The following is a 22,573-nucleotide window of genomic DNA, read 5'->3' as shown; positions in this document are numbered from 1 at the left end:
CCCATCACTATTCCTTCACTTTGAGTGAGGCTGATACCAACTGCTGCTACGGCGCGCAAACACCCTGGAAGTGCTGCTGCGACCGGATCCAAAGTAGCTGAAAAATACGCTACTGGTCTGTTTATGCCACCATGGGCTTGGGTCAAGACAGACAAAGAACATGCATCACGTTCATGACAAAACAATGTGAAAGGCTTTGTGTAATCAGGCATACCTAAAGCTGGAGCCCTGCACATGCATTCTTTCAATTCAATAAAAGCATCCATCTCATCTCCTTTCAGCTCAATTTCATCCAAAGCATCCTTCTGGGTCAGTTTCAGTAAAGGCTTTGCTAGAGTTGAGAAGTTGGGAATCCACTGGCGACAGTAGCTCACCATCCCCAAAAACTTCCTCACCTCCCTCCTCGTCTTTGGTGGACTCATTTGAAGTACACTTGTTATTCTTTCCTTCATTATTCTCCGTGACCCTTTCTCTATTTGGTGACCCAAGTATTTCACTTTCTTCTGACAGAACTGCAACTTTGAAGGAGACACCTTGTGTCCATTCCTTCCCAAATGGTTCAGCAGAGCAATGGTGTCGGCTGTGCAGCCACTTTCTGTCTTAGATGCAATCAGTAAGTCATCGATGTACTGTACTAGGGTTGACTCGAATGGCAATTCTAACGCTTCCAAGTCTTTCTTTAGAATCTGATTGAAAATTGACGGTGACTCAGAAAACCCTTGAGGAATTCGACACCAACTGTAAACTCTGTCTAAGAATTTGAAACAAAAGAGAAATTGGCTGTCCTCATGAAGAGGCACCGAAAAGAATGCTTGTGACAAATCGATGACTGAGAACCACTCGGCATCGCAAGGGATTTGAAACATTATCACAGCTGGATTCGGTACTACAGGGCAGCATTTAACTACGATGTCATTTATTTTCCTCAAGTCCTGCACAATTCGGACCTTTCCACTCGGCTTTATTAGTCCCATGATTGGTGAATTACATGGACTGCTTAACACTTCCTTCAATACTCCCTGTTTTACAAACTCATCAATGAGTTGGGCGACTTTCATGAGGGTGTCTTGTGCCATGTGGTATTGTGGGGTCTGGGGAAAGGTTACATTGGGTTTTACGGTCACTTTCACTGATTCCACTCCTTTCACCAATCCCACCTCTTTTCCTGTCATATCCCACACTTCCTTTCCGACTGTTTCCCGTAATTCAGCTGGAATACCTTCTTCAGTTATCATCGGAAAAAGGTTGATCAGAGGATATTCTTCATCGACAGTTTCCATCTCATCCCCTTCTACACTGTCCTCTTCTTCCCCATCACTGCTCGTCTGAATTCTAATTCCATCGTGCGAACACATGATCGAACATCCCAATTTGCACAATAGGTCTCTCCCTAACAGTGCTATCGGGCTTGAGTCACATACCACAAAATTATGTAACCCTTGATAGTTACCAATGCTGACTGGTACTGGGTCTGTGATTGGGTTCGTCAGGTGCCTGTTTGCTACTCCCACCACTTGAACTGTTCTCCCTGAGAGTGGCAAATTTGGTACTTCAATGCTCCTAACAGTTGAACGTGTGGCTCCTGTGTCAACCAAAAATGAAACACGATGACCCATGACTCTTCCCTCCACATACGGACCCTTTTGATCAACTTCCAAGGATGCTGCAAGCACACAATTTCCCTCCTCATCTGAACTTTCACTCTCCCATACATTGTTTATTCCATTCTCACTGTGTAATGGGAATTGTTGTACTGTGCCATTTGTATTCATCACCTGACCCGAGACCTGTGGAGGAACCATCACTTGCTTCTGACTCACTGGTGCCAAAGGTATTTGCATTTGCTGATTAGGTACCATGGGAAACTGCTGTTGCATTGGCTGCATTTGCGTCATCTGCATACGGGGCATCTGCATCTGCTGCGGCTGCATAGGCTGTAATCCCTGCAGCTGATTTATGGTCTGAAAATTTGGGTTTGGACCTCTCATTTTCGGTCCCCTCATTGTCTGGAATGCATTGACATCATTGTTTTGCTGACCAACACCTGCACCTTCCTGCACCACCATCGGGCACTCGCGTTTCCAATGTCCGACGATTCCGCACACGTGACACGGCATCACCCTTTTCATTGCCTGCACACCATTCGGAATCGCAACAGTGTTCAAATCCGGACCATTACTCCCAAAACCTCCTCTGCCTCTGCCTCTCGCCTGTGGCTGAAACACCATATTTCCCTGCGGCTGCGGCTGCGGTATCTGCTGTTGGAACCCTTGCAACCCTTGCAAACCTTGCAGACCTGTCTGAGCTGCCTTAAGTTGCATCACCATCACTTTCTCTTTCAACCTTTTCTGTTTCACCTCAATTTCGTCGCTACAGTATTTCGCATAATTCAACACCTCATCAATCGGTTTCGACTGCCAACAAATCAAATGCGTCTTTATCATCTGACTTATCTCTGGTCTCAGCCCTTCCACAAATCTAAACACAAAATGAAGCATGTCCTTCGCCTCTATTGTTTCCGTGCCACTGTAGTTCTTGAACGCCTTCAACAACCTCTCATAGTAACCATGAATCGACTCTTTAGCCTCTTGGGCAGTTCGATCAATCTTCTGCCAATCCACATTTTTCGCGGCAACCTTCGTCTTCAAATGCTCAATCACCTTATAGTACAAACTCATTACCATAGGTGATGGTGCACCCGTATCCCTGTCTCTCTCTGGTTCACTTGTCGGCCAACCTACAGCCCTTTTGCAATCTTCCCACAAATCTGCCGGAACCACAATCTCAAAGAGGGTGTTCAGGTCTTCCCAAAGACATTTTGCAAGCTTCACAAACCTATCAGTCTGTTGATACCACTCAATCGGTTTCTCTCTCAGTTTGGGAAAATCATCCGTAAAAGACTGAATGTCGCTTCTGTGCCACGGTACATGTATTAATTTTCCCCCTGCTGTCTCCCTCATTGGTAACATGGTTATTGCATCACTACTCTGTGGTCTTTTCTCGTTGTGCTCTGGGACACTGTCTTTCTTTTTTTCCTTTTTCTTTGCCCACCTGCTTTCCCATTTGTCTAAGCACCTCCACACTTGTGCACTCTGCAGCAATTCTCTAAGGTGCGTTTTCATGCCTGCTGACCTCATGTGTTCAAAGTCTGTGGTCCTGAAATCCAATCTATAGCTCCTGCTCAAGTGTTTTGTCTTGTCTATCTCAACCCCGTTTTTGTCAGCTATTTCTTGCAAGCTTCTATGTACCTTGTTCACTTCTCTCGTAATCCTGGGACATAGATACCTCAGCTCTTCTTCCGAGTAGGACTCTAACCTATTCACACCCATAGTCCCTTCCACCAATTCTTCTGCTTCCAAGTTCAACCTGACCCTATTCAGATAGCCCTCTTCTCCCTTCCCACTGGCTGAGCTTTGTGTGGAATTCAGACTGTTGAACCACTGTGTCAGCTGTTGCGCATTCAACCCCATCAGTGTAGCGTTCACATCGACTGCCATTGATGGTTGCGGCAACTTTTCAGTGTTCGATGATAGCGGTATCATCAGTGGGGGACTCGACCTCACCACTGTTGACTGAGCACATATGGGACTAAACTCCATCAAAGACCCAGATCCAGTTGGCTGAGCCACTATCGGAGTTGTCTCTGGATTGTTTTCTATGCACCTCCTTTCCGTCCCACTCTGCACCATTGATCCTTGACCGCTCATTCCTGAGTTAGGCTGAATGTACAAAGGTACCGGTGGACCTACAGTAATGGGTAGGGATATCGCATCTGGGTTCTGTCCATTCCCCAGGTTCTGAGGCATGTTCATTCCCACACTATGGGTCATCATTGCCGGCATGCCCGTCTGACTCCCCGTCATCTGAGCATGTGCGGTTCCCCCCTGCATCTGCTTTTGAGGCATCAAAAACTGGGTTGATTCAGCTTGTGCCAATGTTGGGTTGCGACCATTCTGTACTCCCATTACGTTTGGATCTAGAGTCATTCCCGTACTGTTGTCACTGCTGTAGTACCTTGGGACCTGCGGCTGATAATTTTCTGCTGTTTTCAATATAGGCACATCTGGGTATATTCTCCTAACCTGCGGTATCTGCGGGGTGAACAGTAAACTCGGGTCCTTAGATCCCGATGGCGTTTCTGAACTCTGAGTTTCATTATTCTGTACCGGTGCCGGAGGGGCAGAACTGGTACTTGGACCTTGTTCACTCTCTACATAAGGTGGTGGACGGTCGTTCAGCAATTGCATGATGAACTCCTCATCATCTGACTCGTCTTCTCTATCTTTGGAACACCTCCTGTTTGTCTTACAGGTAGCTTTCTTGCCTGTTGCCTCTTCTTCCTTAGCAATTGCGGGAAACAATTTTATCCCCTGCAATATATCTGACCTCCACACCTTCTGTGCATTATCCCACCTAGCGTCCGCTAGAGTCTTTTCTGCCTTTCTTATCCTGGTCTCGAACTTCTTTTGCTGTTGCTGTCTAGCCATTAGTTCCCAAATCGCTAGAGCCTCAAACTGTGCTGGCCTTGGAGGTACCTTCATGTCGTACATCGCGAATCTCAAATTCTCTAGGATCCTTATATTGAATGTCCCATGGATCGGGAACGCTACGCTCCCATGTTTCTCTGTCAGCTTGTGCCATTGCTTTAGCCAAAGGCACGGAGCTACCCCCCTTTCCTCCATTACAATGTAAGCTGGTGTACCTTCGGGTGGCGTCTCCTCTCCTACGCTCGCTTTAATGTAAGACTCCCCCTTCATCGCACTCTTTAATGCTTTCAAAAATTTCATTTTTTCCGTCTTTTATTTCACAAAATTTGTAATCAATAAGTGACTTTAATTCCCGGAATACTCTTCGCTTGCCTTTCCCCTTCCAATCGAGCCCCACGGACTGCGTCCAATCCGTGCGCGACCCTTCTCTGCAACCAACCTATCCCAGCGCGGCTCCTAGTGACGTCACACTCACACACTGCGGCTGACAAAGCCTCGCGGCTAGTCCTCCTTCACTCAGCTCCTCTCGTAACAACTTCTAGCATGTATCGCGAGCAACCAAATAATAATAAAACAGATCTGTCGGTTTACTACAGGAAGGGTAACACAATCGCTTCAGGACCTTAGGGATTTTTCACTAGCCTCGGCAGTTATTCCATCTTTCTCGGTCCCCACTTTCGCAAGCAAATCTGACCCGCAGATTCTGCTCTCAACTTGTCAGTGATCTATTCTAGTGCACTTAGAATTTGTCAAAGCCCGAAGTCGAAGTTTTCTTTCACTCCCTTAACACACGTACCGACTCGTTGACCACGCCCGGTCAACCTATTAAACCGACCAGACCACAACATAAAACAAGTGTCTCATACACTTTTCAACATACTCCGGAGTCTCTTGACCTCGCAGGGCCCGTCTCAACAACAACAACCACGTGGACCTTTTTCCTGCACAAAGCGCCACATGCACATGAAGTTCGACGACTTCCCTACTCTCACACTCGGAGTCGCACCTCCGCTATTCTCTAAAATCCTCGCAACCTTTTCAAACAATCTGCGGCAATAAGCTGTGCAAGCGCAAAATCCTAACTTCACTCATACCGTCACTAGTACCGCCAACGCTGATTTCACACCTCCATTCTCTCCATTCGCAAGCTCCGAGATCCCGGGAAAGTCGCGGGGGACTTAGCCCATCATCATGCTCTCAATCTGTTTTACCCAAGAAAAATCTAATTCAAACTTCTCGAGTGGGGTCCCAAAGGGCGAAACCGTTAATTCAACACCATATACCTCTCGAGTGGGGTCCCAAAATGCCAAACCATCCTCTGCTACCATCTACTGATAGAGCGTTCCGACCTAATAAATTACCTGTATTGGGACGCTCTTAGGTCGATGAATCTTTTGACCAAGTGGGGCTCTCTTCACCCGAGAGTAATCAATTCAATCAAATCAATAATCAATAACGAACATAAGCAATGCCCTGATCAACATAACACTTCACAATTAATCCAGAAAACATTTCGGCGAACCATGACCTTTCGGCCACGAATAACCACACAAGTTTATTCAAAGTTAATGAATTTATTTCCCTATATTAACAAAGCTAGCACAATATAAATGTGTCTCAACACCAAATGATATATGTAAATGAACATTAATAGCTGTCCATAACGGCGAAAAAGATGCAATCTATGCAGCATTTGAATAACAATGCATTCGATAATAGCAATGCAAACCACTAAAACTATAATCTGTAATGGGCTAATTGCATACATTAGTCAGCATAACAAGGTCTCAAATTGCATCGTGCAACAAATGAATCCTCATCTAACCTCAAATTAGCATCTGCATGTGGGACTTCATGCAAAAACAATTTAGCAACATTGATTTGGAAAACTCCTAACTAGGGCTCTTATCAAAAATCAGCAGTTGGTTACCTAAAAAGAAACACAATGCAATTGTACATTTTCCTATCATATTTACCAAATTCAATCAGCATTCAAGGAAGTCTTCGTCTCACAGGTACCGGTTTCAATCAGCATGGGACGGGGCAAAGGGGCAGGGTGGACGGGGCGATTGCCTCTCAGCGGCAAAAAGGACAAAACTATTACTTCATGCAAAGGGACGAATCAAAGTTAAAGTCTTTAGGGCGAGAATTACTTAAAGTCTCTTTCTCTCGATTAGAGAAAGCATCAAAGTCTCATCGAACATCAATTGGCATCGTAGAAGATGGCAAAATGACGAAGTCGGCAATAGCGGGTAATGGCTAAAATGGCGCATGTCGTACTTCCTTCTTGTGCACCAGGTTTAAATAGACAACAGTTCAAGTCCAGTAGGGTCTTCCATTGGAGGGTTCATAGGTTGGCTTCAAATTGTCCAATCAAAAACTACAGTTCACAAGCTTCTACCTAGGCATACATTATCCTTGGAGTCGGGAACGTAAGTTGCAACATATTTTACCAATTAACTCACTTTCAGAGCGTCCATTGTCTGCACCTGCAGATTGACCTTGGAGCAAAGAAGAAGATGCCAGGCTGGCACGAAACCTTAAAGATAAGCATGTGAACCGATCTCACTGGAAAAGTACAGCTTCAAGCAAGAATACACGTTTTATTAGCACATTAGAAAAACACGAGCATCTAAACCGTGAGACAAGCAACTAGGCCGAAGCCTCCACTAAAGTTATGCTAAGTTAAAACATTTCAAACAAGCAAATCATAGCACACGTTTACGATTATGTCAGATTAGTACAATTCTAATACATCACGTTATATAAAGCACGCTTATAAATGTTGGCGAACTACTCTGAGGGCACATTTGTCCCCGTACAATCTTTATTAGTTCGGTTAAAGTCACACTTGATTATTGCTGCACTACGTTTATGCGCTAATAAATGTAAAACCTTCATTTCTGCGTCATCAGTACTAATGAGGTGCAACCAATGCCCAGAGAGTGTAATAAGTTTTAAAACGACGAAATAATGAAGCAATACCATTTCAAAATGTGCCACGTTATGCCGCATAATTTGCCTAGTCTTGATGCATAATTTACAGAACTCTGTCGCATAGTTTGGCCCTCCACTGCCACATAATTCCAGTAACCCTGTTTATAGCGCAGCTGCTTATACACAGGCCTGCGAACAAAGCATTGGCTACCAGCGAGTAAGGAGACAGGCACTGTATTTTTGAAAAGCTCAGAGCTGTATTCTGTTCACGTTCGCTTTTTGAATGTGGTTTTAATACCTGAAAGACGTATATGTTTTCCATGGCTACGTGCGGAGCACGGGTTTGCGCGGTTGCACGTTTGAGAGTTTATAGCAACCCCCTCCTTTCTTTCAGAAGCTCCGAATGGTGTTCTAGACGTCACTCCGCTGCTGTCAGCCATTTCATGCTCGTCCTCAATGTGCCGTATTCTATTTATACATGTTATCACTTTGACAAAGATGGAGGCAGTCTGGATGCTGCTGCAGCCGAGATAAGATTGCTTCTCTTTGGACCACTGAGCTAATTTACGATAACTGCTCTAGTCAGCAACATATCTGTATCTCATGCTGCCAGCAACTTCTTGCAAATCAGGTTATTCAACTAAGGGTGCCTTTCTTCTTTGTGAACAAAATGAGAATGAAATACATTTAAATAGATTAAACAGTCCAGCACGAATTATCGGCTTCATTTTACAAGGCATCAATGTACGCAAAATCAGCCTTCTTTGAAAATTGTCCTTTTTGGTTGATCAAAAATTGTCTTTGGTAGAATTCTGTAAATTGAGTTGATGTTCTTTGCAGGAAGAAGAAGCGTCTAAAGCCAAAGCTGACAAAATTAAACTTGCCTTAGAAAAGATGAAGGAGGCCAAAGTTCGAAAGGTAAGCAAGGACGCCATGTTCATAGATATGTTTTTGTTATAAAGAACAAACCATGGTAGGAAAGAGGGAATTGAAACGTTGACTTTTATGCAAAAATTATTTTCTTACCGTTTTGTAATTGCAGTTAAACAGCGAGGCTAGCGTTAATGCATTTAAAAAAAAGCTTCTGTGAGCTCTGTCAATGTATTTGATAAATATCGACTATGCCCGTTTCTAGTCTAAATCTTACATCAATCATTTTTTCCCTCCATTTTCCACCCGGATGGTTCTTTTCAGCTCACCAATCTATCCACAATATAAACGTTAAAAGCCCATCAAAGGTTTCTCTAGCTAAGATGAAACAAGCGAGAACATTTGAATGCTTTTATATAGATTATTTTACTACACGTTTTTTCCCTTACCAGTTAACATTAAGTGGTTGGACAAGAGTTAAAGCTTCAGTTTCTATGGTTTCTGCTGAAGTGTTTTATTAAATCTTTGAAACAAAGGAGGAAAAAGAAGAAAGATAATATCTTCTGAATACAGTTTTGAAAATAAAAACCTTCCTGGGATGGTCTGAAAGTACTAGAAAGTTCAATATTAAATTTGCTTACATTAGTATTCCTGTAGCCCCTCATACCCCGATGAGCGGGTCACTGAAGCACTTCTCAGTGGATGGGTAGCTTTCTGCTCTGTTTCACATGATTGTTTGGTTATAGTTTGGCCTGGGTGGGAAGAGTTGTGGTCTCATGAGTGAGGACGGAGGAGGGAGTTCTCCTGTTGTGTCACAGAGCACTTAAGCATGGAGTGAAGCGTTGAGGAGTGAGGTATGGGTTTGCTGTTCTCATAAATACCCTCATTTTGCTTGATTACTAGAGTGAAGTTTATAGTGTGGCTTGTTTAGGAAAAGGTTTCGTGTTGTGTTAATGAGCGGAGTAGTTGCATCAAACTTGTAGCTGTGTTTAAATGCAAAGCAGCATAGCCCACGGGTGACTTTATGACAGATTCCTAGGCGAGGGAAGCTGCATTGCTGGGTTACTTCGTAAACAGGTCCTTTTCTGGTATCTATGACTCCCAGGTTTCTTACTTCAGTTGAAGCCATCAGACTTTGGCCTTTTTCCTGTGGCCTGATGGTCATAAGGTAGTAGTGTTAGAAATGGAGTCTTTGGTTGGCAGTCAGGTTACCCCCTGTCCAAGCAAGGACCCTCACTCTAGTCAGGGTAAGTCACACACAATCCAAATTATCCTGTGCCCACCCTCTGGTAGCTTGGCACTGAGCAGTCAGGCTTAACTTAGAAGGCAATGTGTAAAGTATTTGTGCAATAAATCATACAATCCCACCATATAGCACCACAAAAATACACCACACAGTGTTTAGAAAAATATATAATATGTATCTGGATAAATGCAGGTCAAAACGATCAAAGATGCAATAAGTAAATGTAGAGATATCACTGAAAAGTGATATAAAGTGTCTTAAGTCTTTTTAAAGCAAACAAAGACTCTTTCAAGCACAAAGTGCCTGGTTTGCGTGAGAAATCTCCGCAAAGGCCCACAGAGGAGGAGAAGCGTGGACACAAAGGGGTGTGCGTCGATTTCTCGGGCCACACACGGCGATGCGTCGTTTAATTTCCACGCAGGGACGGCTGTGCGTCGATTTCTGGCACTCGGTCGTGGATCCTCTTCGGGTTGTGGGGTTTTCAGATGCCCGGGGGATGGTGCGTGGATTTCCTGCGCTGGCAGGATGAAGTCACAGGAGCTGCGTTGATCCGGTGGGCTTTGCATCGAGTTTTCTACCGAACGGCAGGCACTGCGTTGATTCCTCTCTGGAAGTCAGGCTACGTCGTTCTGGCTCGGCTATGCGTCTACCCAGTGGGCTGTGCATTGAATTTCCAGTCACTACGCTGGTCTTCTTGTCGCAAAGTCGGGCTGCATTCTTCCGGTTTGGCGTGCGGTAACCTTTTCACTGCAGGTCAGGCTGTGTGTCGTTTCTGGCAGGCTATGCGTCAAATTTTGCCGCACAAGTAGTCCTTCTTGAAGAGATGAAGTCTTTTTGGTCCTGAGACTTCAGGGAACAGGAGGCAAGCTCTATCCAAGTCCTTGGAGAGCACTTCGTCACCTCATCCAGAGAGCAGCAAGGCAGCAGGGCAACAGCAAGGCAGCAGTCCTTCACAGAAAGAAGTCAGGTGAGTCCTTTCGGCAGCCAGGCAGATCTTCTTGGCAGGATGCAGATTCTGGTTACAAGTTTTTTCTCCAGGAAGTGTCTGAGTTGGAAGGGGCAGAGGGCCTGTTTATATACCCAAATGTGCCTTTGAAGTGGGGGAGACTTCAAAGAGTGGCTTAGAAGTGCACCAGGTTCCCTTTCAGTTCAATCCTGTCTGCCAGGGAACCAGTAGGGTGTGTGGCAGTCCACTGTGTGAGAGCAGGCCCTCCACCCTCCCAGCCCAGGAAGACCCATTCAAAATGCAGATGTATGCAAGTGAGGCTGAGTATCCTGTGTTTGTGGTGTGTCTGAGTGAATGCACAAGGAGCTGTCAACTAAACTCAGCCAGACGTGGATCGTAAGGCACAGAAATATTTAAGTGCAGAGAAATGCTCACTTTCTAAAAGTGGCATTTCAAAAATAGTAATATTAAATCCAACTTCACCAGTCAGCAGGATTTCATAGCACCATTCTGGCCATACTAAATATGACCTTCCTACTCCTTTCAGATCAGCAGCTCCCACTCAAACAATGTATGAAGGCTGCCCCAATGCTAGCCTATGAAGGGAGCAGGCCTCACAGCAGTGTAAAAACAAATTTAGGAGATTTACACTACCAGGACATGTAAATTAGATAAGTACATGTCCTGCCTTTTGCCTACACAGCACCCTGGGTGTCTTATAGTTAGAAAAAGGGGATTTTTAGACTTGGCAAGTACTTTTAAATGCCAAGTCGAATTGGCAGTGAAACTGCACACCCAGGTCTTGCAATGGTATGCCTGAGACAAGGTTTAGGGGCTACTTAAGTGGGTGGCACAATCAGTGCTTCAGGCCCACTAGTAGCATTTAATCTACAGACCCAGGGCACATATAGTGCATTCTACTAGGGACTTATAAGTAAATTACATAGTCCAATTTGGTATGATCCAATGTTACCATGTGTAAGGAAATGCCTCCTTGGCATGGTTACCCCCTAATGTTTTGCCTTTGCTGATGCTAAGTTATGATTTGAAAGTGTGCTGGGACCCTGCTAACCAGGCCCCAGCACCAGTGTTCTTTCCCTGAACTGTACCTTTGTCTCCACAATTGGCACAACCCTGGCACTCAGGTAAGTCCCTTGTAACTGGTACCCCTGGTGCCAAGGGCCCTGATGCCAGGGAAGGTTTCTAAGGGCTGCAGCATGTCTTATGCAACCCTAGGGACCCCTCACTCAGCACATGCAAACTGCTTCACAGCTTGTGGGTGCTGGTGGGGAGAAAATGACTAAGTCGACATGGCACTCCCCTCAGAGTTCCATGCCAACCTCACACTGCCTGGGACATAGGTAGGTCACCCCTCTAGCAGGCCTTACAGCCCTAAGGCAGGGTGCACTCTATCACAGGTGAGGGCATATGTGCATGAGCACTATGCCCCTACAGTGTCTAAGCAAAACCTTAGACATTGTAAGTACAGGGTAGCCATAAGAGTATATGGTCTGGGAGTTTGTCAAACATGAACTCCACAGTTCCATAATGGCTACACTGAAAACTGGGAAGTTTGGTATCAAACGTCTCAGCACAATAAATGCACACTGATGCCAGTGTGCAATTTATTGTAAAATACACCCAGAGGGCATCTTAGAGATACCCACGGAATACATACCCGACTTCTAGTGTAGGCTGACCAGTTACTGACAGCCTGCCACACACCAGACATGTTGCTGGCCACATGGGGAGAGTGCCTTTGTCACTCTGTGGCCAGGAACAAAGCCTGTATTGGGTGGAGGTGCTTCTCACCTCCCCCTGCAGGGACTGTAACACCTGGCGGTGAGCCTCAAAGGCTCACCCTTTTTGTTACAGCACCCCAGGGCATCCCAGGTAGTGGAGATGCCCGCCCCTCTGGCCACTGCCCCCACTTTTGGCGGCAAGGCTGGAGGAGATAATGAGAAAAACAAGGAGGAGTCACCCACCAGTCAGGACAACCCCTAAGGTGTCCTGAGCTGAGGTGACCCCTGCCTTGAGAAATCCTCCATCTTGAGTTTGGAGGATTCCCCCAATAGGATTAGGGATGTGCCCCCCTCCCCACAGGGAGGAGGCACAAAGAGGGCGTAGCCACCCTCAAGGACAGTAGCCATTGTCTACTGCCCTCCCAGACCTAAACACACCCCTAAATTCAGTATTTAGGTGCTCCCCAGATCCCAGGAAATCAGATTCCTGCAACCTGAAGAAACAAGGATGACTGCTGACCTACAAGCCTGTAGAGAAGGAGGAAGACGACAACTGCTTTGGCCCCAGCCCTACCGGCCTGTCTCCAACTTCGAAAACCTGCTCCAGCGACGCATCCAACAGGGACCAGTGACCTCTGAAGCCTCAGAGGACTGCCCTGGACTAAAGGACCAAGAAATTCCTGTGAACAGCGACCCTGTTCAAAACCAGCTACTTCTTTGCAACAAAGAAGCAACTTTCCAAGACTGCACGTTTCCCGGTTGAAGCGTGAGACTTCACACTCTGCACCAGACGCCCCCGGCTCGAGATCCAGAGAACAGACACCTCAGGGAGGACTCCCCGGCGACTGCGAGCCCGTGAGTAACCAGAGACCACCCCCCTGAGCCTCCACAGCGACGCCTGCAGAGAGAATCCAGAGGCTCCCCCTGACCGCGACTGCTTGTAACAAGGGACCCGACTCCTCGAACCAACACTGCACCTGCAGCACCCAGGACCTGAACGAACCGAACTTTGATGCAGGAATGACCCCCAGGCGACCCTCTGCCTAGCCCAGGTGGTGGCTGCCCCAAAGAGCCCCCCCGTGCCTGCCTGCACCGCTAGAGTGACCCCTGGGTCCCTCCATTGTTTCCTACCTGAAACCCAACGCCTGTTTTGCACACTGCACCCGGCTGCCCCTGTGCCGCTGAGGGTGTGTTTTGTGTGCCTACTTGTGTCCCCCCCAGTGCTCTACAAAAACCCCCGGGTCTGCCACCCGAGGACGCAGGTACTTACTTGCTGGCAGACTGGAACTGGAGCACCCCTGTTCTCCATAGGTGCCTATGTGTTTTGGGCACCTCCTTGACCTCTGCACCTGACCGGCCCTGAGCTGATGGCGTGGTAACTTTGGGGTTGCCTTGAACCCCCAATGGTGGGCTGCCTATGTCCCAGGACTGAGACTTGTAAGTGTTTTACTTACCACCTAATCTAACCTTTACTTACATCCCCCAGGAACTGTTGATTTGTCCACTTTGAAAATAGCTAATTGCTATTTTTACAAAGACTGTACATGATATTGTTTTCGTTAAAAGTTCCTAAAGTATCTAAGTGAAGTACCTTACATTTAAAGTGTTTAACGTAAATCTTTAACCTGTGGTTCTTAAAATAAGCTGAGAAAATATATTTTTCAATATAAAAACCTATTGGCCTGGAGTAAGTCTTTGAGTGTGTGTTCCTCATTTATTGCCTGTGTGTGTACAACAAATGCTTAACACTACCCTCTGATAAGCCTACTGCTCGACCACACTACCACAAAATAGAGCATTAGAATTATCTACTTTTGCCACTATCTTACCTCTAAGGGGAACCCTTGGACTCTGTGCACACTATTTCTTAGTTTGAAATAGTATATACAGAGCCAACTTCCTACACCATGTTTAAAGGGAGGGAGCATATGCACTTTAGTACTGGTTAGCAGAGGTAAAGTGCGCTTAGTCTTAAAACCAGCAAAAACAGTGTCTAAAAAGTGGAGGGAGGCAGGGAAAAAGTTAGGGGTGACCACCCTAAGGCTATCAGGTCTAACATGTAGTCTTTCCTGTTTTCGCAGGTCATGGTCTCCATTTTTGTTGAATTTATCTTCACATGGTTTACCAATATCAATAAGTCCACGGCAGTGAGAAGTGGTGTAAGTCAGGGGAGTTTAGATCTGTCAAATTTTCAAGCTTGATTATGACTTGTGTGTCATCTGAGAAGTTGTAAAAAGGGAGACTGGAGTGCTTGATGAGGTCTAATAGGTGGAAAAGCAGAGGAGTAGCCAGACAAATACCACATCCCTGACTTTCGACCAAGTGCACTGATTGACGTAATCATGTAATCCTGACCATTTCTTGGAAGGCCAGCTGATATTGAAGCGATGTTTCTTTCAAGCTTGCTCTTTTCTTTCTTGCTTTCTTTCCTGCTTTCTTTCTCTCCTTCTTTCTTTCCTTCCTTTTCTTTTCTTCATCTTGTTCCCTTCCCTTTTTAGCACTGTTATTACATTTGTTTTTTCCTTGCATTTACCTTTGTCTCTAAACATTTCAGTAATTACGGCAAACCATTGGCCCTAACCTCAAAGCACTGTCATTGTATCTTAATGTATACTGTGTTAATGTTTAGCTTCTGCTTGATCTTTTGAACTTGTGGCTGTTGTCCAGGTTTAGGAAAAACTACCAAAACGTGCACCTCTCCAAATCTAAATCGTGTTAAAAAAATATCTCTATTGTGAGTTTTTATTAAGGTGTAAGTGGCTCCGCAGAGTATGTAGTTGATGAAGATAAATAGGTCTTGAAAGACAGTTTCCTTAGTTCAAAATTCTCTCTCTCAGCTTTACATAGTTTATAAAAAAAAGATGCTTTACAAAATCTTTATATTTGCTAGTGATGTTATCTGGGTTTGTGTATAATTCAGGTTTACCAATCTTGATGCTGATGTTCTTTACATATTTTTGGCAAGGTATTTTACTAGCATGGTCCAACCTCAAATAGCCTGAAGTAATTAAGTAATTAAACAGAGTTTCTGGTTTTATTGAAACAGAAATCCATAACAGTAAGGGCCTGTACCTCATGTAATCTTCCAAGAATGCTAGCCCAATTCTTCATGGCAAACAAAAGTCGGATTATGTGAAGGGACAGACAGTAGACTTTTGACAAAAGCATTGTCTGCTTTTTATATATTAGAAACATTTGAGTATCCCCAAATGCCAGCTTCATGCGTAGCTATTGGTATACATTTACTTTGAAATTGTCCATCTTTTGTTTTATTAGTTTTTTCCCTGGTTTTGATGTGAAATTGAAGAATTAGTCAGGAGATGCTTCCAGTTCCAAGTTTTATCCAGCTGTATTCCAATAAAAGTAAAAGTAGAAACCTTATCAGTCCTGAAGTTACTAATGTAACAAAGTCTACTTTTTTAATCTCAGGGCCATGTACCAATGCAAATGTCTTAGTTATTATATTAGCCTTCACACCTAATTGATGTATGAAGGTAACAAATGACTCAAGATGTTTTTTGAGCCCATTAGCTGATCTGGCCATAAGCAAAACGCAATTTGCAGGTTGTAGCACCAGCATCAATAGTTTGCCTATGTGTGGGTCATTAGAACTAATTGACTTGATTGATTAAAAAAAATGATTGTGGTCTTGTTAACTGAGAGTCACAGTTCAAAGTTAAGAAGAGTCATTAACAATTAACTAGTCTGTCCATTAGCACCCCTGCTGAAGCTAGCATAACAGGTGCTATCCTGCGTCCCCAAGGAAGAGCAATGTGTTATGGAGGAGAGATGCTTAAATCTGGAGGGATGCCGTAACAGAGTGGCAGGAGGAGAAGTAACTCTCAAATGTTTCATTGAATGCTGAGATCTTCTATTTTCTAAGGTATGGTGTGCTGGAGGACCGTATCAACTGCATCTGATATGTTCAGTAGTAATGGAGGAGCAACTTGATTTTTTTGGCACTGGTCTTCATGTCATTCAAGATGTAGACACAGTGAATTCCGTTCCTCTGCCATGTTGGATGTTTGGTGATCAAAGAATAGGTTATTTTCTTCCAGTATGTTAGAGATAGATTGGTTACTGGAAGGGTCTGCTAGATCAAGTTTTCCTCTTTATGATGGCTTTATGTAGAAGGTCTTAAGACTGTTGGAAAAGATGCCTGTTTAGATGGTGCTCATGGCAAAGGACCTGCAGGGGACCAACCCAGGCCACTGACCATGAGTAGATCCTTGAATGTGATCATCTAAATTTGTTTGCACTTTGCTAGAATGAGTTCTCTATCAGGAGATAATGGCTTGGGTGTAGTAGCCTGATAGGCGAGGCTGAGAGACAACTATTCTTGAGATAGTGTTACAGAGGCTTAGCTTTCATGGCAAGATCTGTAAGGGTGTGGAAGAATGCTCAGAAGTGATATATCTGGACTGTGGTGCATTCCAGGTTGCAGAAACCTGAAAGAATCTTGTGAAGTTCCTTGGATGAGCATTTTGCTTCAGAGATCTCACAGGGCAAGTATTAACAGCTAATGTGCATATGAGTGTGTGTCATTGAAAGTGGAGTGTATTGTTGGGGTTATTAGTTTTCTTTTATGTTTCCTGTTTTCAGTGCCTTTACATCATGAGTGAGCCATTTGAAAGGCTCAAGTAGGTATGCACCGATCTTTTGTTCACTTATCCTCTGCAAGGAGGCCTGTGGATGAAGAGTACCAGTTGTGGCAGCTTTGTTTGCTTATTGCAGACAGTTGTAAAATGAGAGTTGTCAACCTAGGTCTTTTACCTCTGGCCATCAAAAACATAACAATGGTTCTCTATCCATAGGTGCAGTATCACATAGTGCCTCAGAAGTGTAAACATACCATTGTCACACCCCTCCCAAAAAAACCTAACAAGCACCATAATAAACTCCTCCCCTGTTATAGGTCCATCATGATCTACTCTTCATCTCTAAAGCAAGATAGTAACTGTCCAAATCTCTTCCCACCCGAGGCCAGTGATCAGCTCAGCAGTTTTCATTGTCACTTTCATCCAGATACTACGGTCCTGTATATTAGAGATGATCCGCACTAGACAAGGATCAATCAGGCACCCTAGTATTCCTAAAGATTTCACTTGATTTAAATCCATTAATTATAATTGCCTTCTGCTTTCAAGTATCGTAAGTGAGTATGGATGGTGTGCCCTCTTCTGGTCCTATGCCTTCATAATCAAATATCACTATGGGGGTCAAACCGGACCCTCTGCTCTTAAATATAATTTCTACTCAGATGTGAGTCCCCCCCAGGCTCTGTACTCTAGCCCTGCCTCTTCAGCATTTACATGGTGTTTTGCTTTACTAATGATCGAGCTGAAACACTCATGCACTGACAAAAATCTCTGGAATGCGCTTCTTAGTCTAAAGAAGACATTTAGTAATTCACTTCGCAAGGTTCATAAAGGAGATTAGCATGCTGAAAGCACACTTTTAAAAATGGTCACAGCAATGAAATAAAAACATGTACACATTATTCTCCACTGCAATATACAAAGCAAATATATGTATCTATATGTAAATGTATATGTATGTGTATATATCTACATCACAATGCGAAGCATTAAAAAATATGCATCACCATGAGGCAAGGGCACATCTGCTTCATCTCCCTCCTATCAGCATCAGATCGCCAGATCCCAGAATCGATCGTGGAGAGAGAGAGATTAATTATCCTCACCGGAAGGATGACACACCTCAGAGTCCTGAGCATATCTGAGATCTGAATCACTCACACCCTGGTCCATCTGGTCTCGGCCTCCTATACTTTGCACAAACAAGAGAGGAAAATTCTAGAAACTCCCTCTCACTGCAGAAGTGTATTTTTAAAAAAAATGCTGATTATTTTAGGCCAGTTTTGAAAAAAACACGTCAGGACTTGGCCAAAATCCCAAGTTGCCCCTTCAAATTAAAACTGTTCCCTGCCATCCTAGTACATTCTTATCACCCTAAGCCCTTGGTGGGAAAGAACACAAAAACAAGCAGAATAAAAACATGAGCACATTGTATAACATGAGCATGGAAAATTACTTGCAGCTTTTAACGTAGTGGTGGCTAATGCTAAAATAAAGTCAATAGGCAAAATGAAGCTGGTGGTCACTAATGTGACGGTGTGCTGATAGGCTAAGTCTAACGTGGAGTCAGTGGTCAAAACACAAATATCATTACACATGGTTGTTCTGTCGTACCTATTAAAAACACGTGTTATATAGTATCACATGTGCAAAGAATATATGCATATGCACTGGTAGAAGTAATAAGGAATTTAACCAAATTAGCAGTGACCTGAATCAAGTGCAACATGAGATGCAAAGTAACTGTATCTGCCTAAAAATCCATAAACCATATTTATGAGCTTGATCAATCCCTCACCTTTCTAGTTCAGAAACAGATTCACTGGGCTCCAAACCAGAAGATAAATGACCTGGGAATTACACTTCCTTTACGCCTCCTATAAATACTATGACAATAAGTATCTTCTACATTTGTTTATTTCAGTTCATCCTGATTTCATAATTTTCATCTGATATTTCCCTTGGTTCTTATTGTCGTTCTATTCACCTATAGTACCTCTCCCACTTCCCCTCCTCCTTGCCTACCAGCACTATGATGGAGCGTTTGCTGTATAGTGGTCTTTACACATAACATAAGTAACAAACAAAACCTGTTCAGTATCCATGCGGTTGATACAGTAGTCACACCTATGAGTGAGCCACATACCAAGTAGCTTAAGGCAATACTGTTAACCACCACACTATAGAAGTTTCCATAACATGGTAGATGCGTGACTCTTGTAGAAATAGGGGGTGTGAAATCTGCCGGATTATGGGGCAAGACTGCGGCACCTTCATTACAAATTGGTAAGGCAGGCCTGGGTGGAAAAAGAGTGACTTCAAGATTAGGAAACACTGACTGGAGAATAGAGTAGTCATGGAGAGGTCGGTGAAGGTGGTGATGCTCAGAGCCCTCTCTCTCATGACGCATGGTTCATTGCTTGAAGCTCTGGTTGTAGCATCAGAGGAGCTGGAAAACCTTGAGAAATCAGGCGCTCCAAGCATGAGCTGGCCTGGGGACCAACAGAAACCATAGAGTGTATCATGGCAAAGTTGTTTATATATCACTGTTGACGATACTAGTAGGGAGAGGAGCTCATTTCGAAGTACAGCAACCAGATGAGTGATTGAGAGGAGAGCTTGTAATGTGGAGCTGTCTGGAGGAGGATGTTCAATGTCTGACATTCTGTTCTGCTGGGAGCAGGATAAAGAGGTCTGCACATCTCATATGGACGACTGGTACACATTGTAAAGTAACATCGCCACAAAAGAGGTTAGATATTTAACTTGGAATGCGTGTGGACTTATTGAAAGACCTTACCAGTGGATGATGCTAGCACAATTCAACAGGTGAAATATAACTTATTACTATTATTATTATTATTATGAGGATCAGAAAGGACCCTTTCAAAGACTATGCTGTCTCAGAGACCTGTGTGAGCATGAAAACTAGTTGGTCTGATACCAGGACATGGAATGTCAAGCCTGCTGGGTGGGCTTCTTTATAGGGTTTAAGAAAATAAATTGGTTATGGATGGCTTGCTCTAGAAATGTCTGAACATATTGTCTCTGATTTCAACTAGAGCCGTCTATCACTGTGCTTCAGTCTTAGTTGTTCAGCTCAGTCACGTTGGAGATCTCCAGACAGCATTTACACTGATAATTTGCTAATCTAATTTACAAGAAACCCTGCCAGAAGTTTCTCAGTACCAGTTTTCTGTCTTTTGTAAATTTCTCACCTAGACTGCAGCAAAGAAGCTCTATCTTTCCAGTGTGAGAGATTAGATCGAATAGATAACACTTCAGTGACATCGTTTTGGGTTAGTAAGAGGCTGGAGCACACCACTTTATGTTGGCTGATTGAAAATCCTGTGCAGTCTGGTTTATTATAAACTTGAAAGTTTTTTAGGTCTCCACAGCTGCAGCGCCACATAGTAGTCACTTAGGAAACTACTTGTCGAGTTATTCCTAGTGCATAATTCTTTTTACAACACACTTTTATGATATTTGTAAATAATTGTCCCTCTGATACCAAATGCCAGAGCCACATCATCTCCTCCTATAGGATATAATGCATTAGGCTGGAAAGAGTGATTCTGGATCTGACAGCGGAACCACAGCCAAATCAAATATTTCTGGCTTTTATATGAGCAGAAGCTTCCACTGGTGCAGCGGGTGCAGTGGCACCGGGCCCCTTAGGCTTGAGGTGTCCATGGAACCCTGAATATTGCTGTATTTCAGTTTTTAACCAGAGGGCCCATTTCCTTTCCTACACTAGGGACGATGACACACTGGCTACACCGCTGATGAGCAGAATTGTTAACTCTTTGAGTAGCGTGTCTGTTTGTGCGTGGACCCCTCTGGTTATGTGGATGGATATACAGACAAATATGAGAGAATTAATCAATAGATGAATTTACAACATATAACTGATTGCACAGGATGGTGAATGGGTGAGACAGGCCCTTCACAATTCATGAAATGCAGAATTCACATGTTAGTAATATGATGGATGGGTTTGTGAAATCATGGTAAGCTGAATGGGTGAATGGATGGATGGAATTGCAGGAGAATAGACAGAGCTTCATTCACAGTCCTTTTTTTATACTACATCTGGACCGAACAGACAATAGGGCACTTTACATAGACACCAGAGCACTTTACACAGAAACATTTAAGTAGCGCATAGTGATATGGAGTAAACACCAACAGAGTAGAATAGTATAAATGTTCACTAGAGCCATGATGAAAGAGACACTGCTAGATTCATTCAGAAATTGTCTAAACAGATGGTCCTTAATTTGCCTCCTGAAGGTTATTAGTGGGGTAAGTTTTCTTTGGTCTTATAGAAAAGAGTTCCAGGAGGACGTGGCTGGTTACAAGAGGCTTTGTTTTTGTGCAGTGGCAAAGATGAACTTTGAGAATTCCAGAAGCTGTACTGTCTGGGTGTTAGCCACCTTGAACCCCCCAGAAAAGGGAAGTCTTAAAAATGAATTAGTCTTAATTGTGAATGGCTTTCTTCAGCTATCTGCATATTGTATATTTAACTCTAGTTGGGACAGGCAGCTAGTGTCACACTGTATTTGGGTGGTGTGAGCAAATTTGTATGTATGTATATGGTATTTCTATAGCGAGAATCAAGCCAAAAGGCAGCAGGGCACTGTACATGGTCAGTAAAAGGCATTCTTAAAGTCAATGAGTAATAGGAGAGGAAGCCATCAAGGTCAAGCAAGCGCCTAGTAAATCGGCACCTAAGATTTTGGCAAAGATAATTTCAGGCTGATTTTACCGAGTCCCTCTCCAGTCCACCTAAACCAGAAATGCCTAGGAATTTCCTCTTACCTGTGATTTAATGTTTGTTGATTGTGGCATAGGGTCTGATTTAGATTTGGGCCGAGGTGTTACTCTGTCACAACATTGACAAATATCCTGTCTGCTGAAATCTAAATCCTATTGTTTCCTATGGGATTTAGATTTCGGCGGACAGGATATCCGTCATCGTTGTGACAGAGTAACCCCTCTGCCAAAATATAAATCAGGCCCTAGGTCTTTGATCCAGTGGGATGGGAATTCCTTTACCAATCCCTCCAGAAAATTCCCTAAATGTATTGCCTATATCAGGGGTCCTCAAACTTTTTAAACAGGGGCCAGTTCACTGTCCCTCAGACACTGTTGGGGGCCGGACTATAGTTTGGAAAAAATATGAACAAATTCTTATGCACACTGCACATATTTTATTTGTAGTGCACGAAAAGCAGGAGAAACAATGCAATGAACGATTTTAATCAACATAAACTTATTTATAGCAAGTGATGCAAGTGTTCATCAGTTAGTCTGGATCTGGCTGGAGATTTCAGATGTTTCCTTCTATAAAAAGTCTGTTCACAGATATAGGTGCTGCCAAAGATAGCTGCAATTTTGAGGGCATGGTTCCTGAGATTAAGATATTTCTCGGAGGGGAGAGATGCATAGAAATTAGTAACTTGATTTGAATGTTTCTTTCAGAGAGTCACAATTCTGTAGTTTGGCCAATTACATTTGGTAAATCGGATCAACAACTTCAATGTCAACAGAAAATGGGTTCCGGAAAAGCTGTATGTCCTGTTCATGGAGATGAAGCTCTTTTAATCTGGTTTGAAACTCCTTTTGCAACATTTCTAGTAAATCCACCCATGTTTTGTTTGGGAATGCAACTGCTGGTTTTTCCGCCAACAGGTTTTGAGTGGTGGGGAGATGGCAGAAGTTTTCCTCCTTCACTTGTTTAATGA

The 22,573-nt window shown here is 43.8% G+C and overlaps 1 protein-coding gene across 2 annotated transcripts in view; it reads left to right on the top strand.

Annotated features, from left to right (window-relative positions):
- The window catches only part of APBB1IP (amyloid beta precursor protein binding family B member 1 interacting protein), an 895,472-nt gene that overhangs the window by 458,501 nt on the left and 414,398 nt on the right, over window positions 1-22,573 (top strand). For both annotated transcript variants that reach the window (XM_069211356.1, XM_069211357.1), the window contains one exon: window positions 8,265-8,342. In XM_069211356.1, coding sequence (XP_069067457.1) covers window positions 8,265-8,342 — 78 coding nt within the window. The remainder of the gene's footprint in view (window positions 1-8,264; window positions 8,343-22,573) is intronic.

Source organism: Pleurodeles waltl, chromosome 10 (genome assembly GCF_031143425.1).
Source record: "Pleurodeles waltl isolate 20211129_DDA chromosome 10, aPleWal1.hap1.20221129, whole genome shotgun sequence".
Classification (NCBI taxonomy): domain Eukaryota; kingdom Metazoa; phylum Chordata; class Amphibia; order Caudata; family Salamandridae; genus Pleurodeles; species Pleurodeles waltl.
This window is presented reverse-complemented; position numbering and strand designations above follow the sequence as displayed.